This window comes from Apaloderma vittatum, unplaced genomic scaffold, assembly GCF_000703405.1.
Source record: "Apaloderma vittatum isolate BGI_N311 unplaced genomic scaffold, ASM70340v1 Scaffold42260, whole genome shotgun sequence".
NCBI classification, from domain to species: Eukaryota; Metazoa; Chordata; class Aves; order Trogoniformes; family Trogonidae; genus Apaloderma; species Apaloderma vittatum.
Genome location: NW_009697034.1, coordinates 1 through 5883, shown reverse-complemented (window position 1 = coordinate 5883; position 5883 = coordinate 1). Strand labels below are relative to the sequence as shown.

General features: G+C 46.6%; 1 protein-coding gene across 1 annotated transcript; it reads left to right on the top strand.

The window, feature by feature from the left end:
• Nucleotides 1-840: 840 nt before the first annotated feature.
• LOC104269314 (arf-GAP with dual PH domain-containing protein 1-like) lies at nucleotides 841-3394 on the top strand (the record flags this gene model as incomplete). Its single annotated transcript, XM_009876812.1, has 5 exons — nucleotides 841-924; nucleotides 1771-1833; nucleotides 2231-2302; nucleotides 2758-2986; nucleotides 3366-3394. Coding segments are annotated over 5 exons (477 nt in total), but the record flags the coding sequence as incomplete, so codon positions are not given.
• Nucleotides 3395-5883: the final 2489 nt, after the last annotated feature.

Here is a 5883-nt window from a genome sequence, read left to right as displayed (position 1 = left end):
TATATATGTAGCGTCCATTTAATGACTGGATGAAATATCATCATTTTAACATTGCAGTTTATTGTTCATTACTTGCAGCTTCATTTGGTCATCATTCACTTCAGGAGTCAGTTCCTCTCACTGATCCTCTTTGTGCTGCTATCCGGGGTCTGCTTAGCTGCTTAGGGTAGGAAAAGCAAGTGATAAGTAAGTAAAACCTCAGACAAGTAGATCAGAGTTTTCCAAAACATTATTTTTGTGTATGTCTTATTATGGTGGTGAGTTTTTTCCCCTTCAATCTGAAGATCAACAAACCAAAGCAAAGCATTTGAACTTTTAGAGGATGGCTATTTGCAAGTTAGACTATTTTTGAGATACCCTCAGTCCAACTCCTTAAAACTGAGATCTCCAGAATTACACATAAGAGCCTTTCTTTTTTTCCCCCCAATCATTTTTAAAGCTTAAAAATTTTAAATCTCACTGAAGACCAATTTCTACTTTGTTATGGTCTTTCCTATGCTACAGCAGCTTCACCTGTGTTTTTTAGGATCAGATCTGTCCCTGATGTGTGTAGCTTCACATGCATTACTGACAGCTGGACAGTTCAGCATCCGTCTCCCTGCAGCTCAGGATCCCTGTGCAGGCAGTTCTTACATCTCCCTTTCAATGTGCTTTTCCTTTGCCCATACCTTTAGGCAGTACTTGCTGCTTTCATATCTCTATTTAATTTTTTTTTTTTTTAGAATTGCTCTAAATTGCACTCTCTCGCTTGGGACAAAGTGGTGGGAGAGATGAAACGCAGCAGGATCACATTATTTTATGTGCAGACTATGTTACGAGGCTTTTCTTTCTCTTTATTAGGAAATAGTGGATTGGTTCAATGCCATCCGGGCAGCACGTTTTCATTACTTACAAGTGGCATTCCCTGGAGCCAGCGATGTTGATGTGAGTTTTCCTGCAGTTTTAGTTTGTGGGTTTTTTTTCCCCCTCTTGCTCATTTTTAGCATCTTGTTAACATGCTGGAAAGCTTGGAGAGTGCTCCATCCTTCCGAGCATTTTACAGTTACTGGGCTGAAATTGTTGCAGTGGGAAGTGGAGCCTGCATGCAGCACCTGTTACCAACATCCAGCCTTGGAAACCACGTCCATGTGCATGTACACGTGTTCACCCTCAAAATGCGAGGAGTGCATGTGAGTAACTCCAGCGCTGTCATGCACAGAGAAGCCGTAAGATTGTGGCTGTAGTATTAAAAGCTGAAACAAAGGCTGGAAGGTAGAAAAGATGAGGGCAGAAGGATATCAGTGCTGTAGCCAAGCCTCTGGGATGAGTTCTTGTGTGCAGGTCAATGCAGCCTGTCTCATGAATCTCCGTCTTGTATTTTCCGGGAGCTGGAACTGCTAATTGCATTTCCTTTTGCTAATAGAATACCAGAGGCAGTATTAACGCAAGCTGGCACTAAGTGCCTTGTATTGCAGTTGTGCTGCAGTTGGTGTGTAACGTCACTGGTTGTTGGTGGTTACTCTCTGTTACCTCCTTGACTTCGTAGATTTTGAAATCTGATTGCATTACCTGCCTTCTATTAATTGCCTGGGAGGGGTCCAGCTGTGGGCTGGGGCTGGCTCTATCCCCAGGAATCCCCAGAGCCAAAGCCTTCTCATCGGCCCCATGTACTGACGTTGTCCTCCTCCATGGGGAGAATAAAGAACAGTCCCACAGCTGGTATCCAAACCCCAACATGAGGATCCCTCCATCTGACGCTGCTCTCCCTTTTCTCCTCTTTGGTTGCTCCAGCTGGTGCCAAAGCTTTCTCGAAACTACCTGAAGGAAGGGTACATGGAGAAAACGGGGCCAAAGGTAGGATATGAAATGTTGCTGCAGTTCCTCTAAACGTGAATCTTGCTCCGTATGGGGCTGAGAAGGGTCTGCTGGTGGGACAACCCCACCCTTGCTGGAGAGGCAAGGTCTTAATGCCTTGAATGCATTAATACACGTTTCTCACCTGGGAGTAAACCTTTTAAAAAAATCCAAGACTACATCACAGACCCACTGCCCCATCTCCCCTCTCTGTTTCTGCAAGCCCACCTGGTATTGCTGGCCCGGACCCTGGCTGTGGTGGCCCAGAAGGCTGCCTCTTCCCACTTCCCCAGACCATTGGGCTCCTCCAGATGCCTGCTACTCCTGGATCATGCCCAATAAGAGAGGAGTTGCGTTGCTTTGGTGTGTAATCTGGTGGGTTTTTCTGACTTTTCAGCAAACAGAGGGATTCAAGAAGCGATGGTTCACCATGGATGACCGACGGCTCATGTATTTCAAAGATCCCTTGGTAAGATGAAGGTACCTGGGCTGTCTGTTGGGGATTATTTGCAATAATAGTAGTAATAATAATGATAATAATAGTAGTAGTAATAATCTGCAGTGAAGCTCAGGCTGTTGGGAGAGCCAGGAGGCACTGACCATGACTGCTAGGTGGATCTGCCTGGTGTCCAGCGTGCAGTAGCCCTGTGCATACTCACCAAAACCGCTTTGGGAACTCTGTGCACCAGCTGCAGATTTTTCTGTGTCTGGATTTTGGATCCGTGGTGTGGAACCCGTATTGTGGGTGCTCCCGGGAGGAGCTGGAGCGGGGCTTTGTGGGGTGACTGATGCTTGCAGTGGTTTGGCTGCTGCGCTCCCCTGATGGGGCTTCTGGATGTTGTGGTGTGAGCCCTGTCCTGGCTGCCTGGGACACAGAGCTCCCCTTAGCCATCACACCTGCCTGACCGCTCCGCTGTCTCCTAGGATGCCTTTGCTCGAGGGGAAGTTTTTATTGGGAGCAAGGAAAACAGCTACAAGGTCCTGGAAGGGCTCCCACCGTCCACACAGGGAAACCACTGGCAGCACGGGATAACCATCGTCACCCCCCATCGGAAATTCCTCTTTGCCTGCGAGACAGAGGACGACCAGCTGGAGTGGATTACGACTTTTCAGAAAGTTATAAGCCGGCCGATGCTGCCTCAGGAATACGCAGGTGTGTTCGCTGGGGAGGGCTGGAGGTCAGCCTTGGCCCCATGAGGATGGGATGGAGTGAGGGGGTTCGGAGACATCGCTCCCTCCTGTGCCGTGTGAGCGGGGCAGCCCTTCCTCGCTGCAGAGTCGAGGCAAAGGCTGTTCAGGCAGAGAGGGGCTCATGCGAGGAGGAGGAGGATGGCATCCTTTCCTCTTCATCACCTCCAGCGTGATGTCCACGGTGCTATAAGGATGATTGGTGACCCAGTCATAAGGATAAACTGAGCCAAGGAGCATCAGCATGACAAGGACTGTCTGCAGGGTGGGCTTGCGCTGGGCTGTCACCTCCCGCCACTGCTTGTCCTGCTTTTAACTTGATTTTCTCTGTTTTTTTCTTTCAGTGGAAGCCCATTTCAAACATAAACCTTAGTTGGGACTGGCTGGGCAGACCTAAGGAGTGAGCTTCTGTTTACAACACAACGTGGTTTTATTTCAAATGTTAAAAATAATGAAGAATAATAACAGTAATAATAATAATACTTCCCTTTCCCCTCATCATTCACTTGATCATGTTGGAAACCAAGAAGGGCAGCAGCGAAATGTCAGACAAGATGCTGATCCAACCCAAACCATGGCTCCGCGGGATGCTCAAGGGACAAGTGGTCCCACGATCCCATCACCCCACACCCGCTGAAAGGGGTGTCCCACCTGCCTTCATTGGGATGGCGAAGACTGTTGGTGGCACATCTCGGGGGCAGATGGGGCTTTTTTCCACGAGCTCGTCCCTGGGAGCTGGAGCTGAGCAGACCCCGGTGTCTGCCAGCCCTTTCCACAGTGACTGCGGGTCCCTGAGCCATGACATCTGTGGGGGATGTGAAGCACCAGCCTGGAAACACGCGGAATGGTGATGATGTGTGGCACGGCCGAGCCTCCCGACAGTATCGGGGCAAAGGATAAGTAAATCACCTTCCCTGGGGAGTGGTGGCAACGCTGTGCCCAGGCTAGGGGCAAGTGGGAGATAGAAATCGGCACCCTCGGCCTTGTTACCTTCTTAATGAAGAGCATGGAAGAGGTGTACCCAGGATGGCAAGGGGCAGTGACCTACAAGATGATGCTGGGGAAGCAAAGCTTTCGGGGTTGGGGGCCATGCTCTGCTCCCCGGGTTGTTCATGCTTCATGTCTGGGGGGGTTTACCTCACTGCAGGAGCCTGGTGTGGGTTGGTAGGTGGGGGAGTTGAGCTTTAGGTGCAGTTTTTGCTGCCAGACACCATAAAAGCCTGTCCCAGCTCACCCCGACAGGCACATCCCTCCAGCCGACAGCACGTTGCTTCTCCAGACTGGGGGTTGCACTTTTTTTTTTTTTTAAATAATTCTCTTAGGGTTTTTTTGTTGATTTTTTTTTTTTTCCTGCCAAAAAAAAAAAGCCGCTTGAAGTGACATTTCAGCGCTGTGTTGAGCACTGTAATTCCTGTGGGTGGGCTGGTACCTGCACACCATGTGCTGGATTTTCACCCCAAAAAAGAAATTTCTGGCGTCCACAGAAGTACCGGCCCCAGACACAGACCTGCCCGCCGCGTTTCTTACGTTGGTGTGTGTACATGAGAGCATCTCATCGGCTGTATGCATTCGTTCTGTCACTGGTAAGACAACTGTGGTACTAAATGTCATTCAAACCAATAAATTATTATGTCAGAGCCGTAGCTGTGTGGTGCTGGGGCAGGGGAGGGACCTGGTATTAAAAAAACACAAAAGAAAACAAGTAGGTGATGGTGATGGCAGAGCCCTGGGGGTGTGGGACACCCACAAAATCATCTGCACCCCCCCCAGGGCTGCTCAGTACTGATGGTGGTGGCGGAGCAGCTGCGTGAGTGTGTGTGCCACGTAAATGTATTTTACACACTATATACTATACTTCCTTGTGTATGTGTGTGTATTATATAGTGAATATTGTATATAACATACAAGAATATTCTCTTATGTTTAGGTAAGAACACACATACACAAAAGGTATGTATTTCTTGGAATGCTGAAATGAGTTCTTTGAAATAGAGTTGTTGAATATTCAGAGACACAACTATAAACTGCACAGGAGTTACAGCATAATAGACACTTCCCGTGTGTGTGTGTGTGTGTATGAGCTGAATCTGGTTCATATAAACACATGCATATATAGATGTAACCACCATTAGATGTATACATTTAATTTACAAATATATAAGCTAAATGTATTTCATACAGGTCTGTATATGTATAGACATTTTTATAACTTCCAATTTATAAAATAATTCTATATTAGAAATATACACATGTACGTGCTTTTATGAAGTAATTTATACATGTATTTATATATTTAAAAGGATTTTTTGTACAGAAACGTTATATATATACATATGCTTATCTGTATGCATAACTCAAGATAGATATTTAAGTTATTTTAAAAGTATTTATAAATATTTATTTTACTCACGCAGTGCCACTCCCACTTAGACATCTAGGCATGTCAGAAGCATGGTGAGGACAGGCTGGGCTAGTTGTCTTTAGAGCCAGATATAAAGGTTGTTTGTGTGCATGTATAATTAAGAACAATATAATAATATAAATTATATGCCATATAATTATTTAGTTATAAATTATTATATACACAGAAGGCTGTTTATACATAGAGATGTGTGTGTGTGTGTGTGTGTATATATATTTTAATATACACACAGCCACCTAATCTGTGTATACCTTTGTATTTATTGAATATGTATTTTGTGCATATGCTGCAGCTGCCCCGCGATGGCCAGGCTGGGGTTCAGGCTTGGCACAGGCAAGGGCCATATCAATGGCTCACTAGAGGCTGCGCCAAAGCTGAGGTGACACCAGGCGGGAGGGTCCCTTGAGCTGCCCTGAGGGCAGTGCAGTGAGGACTGGCTC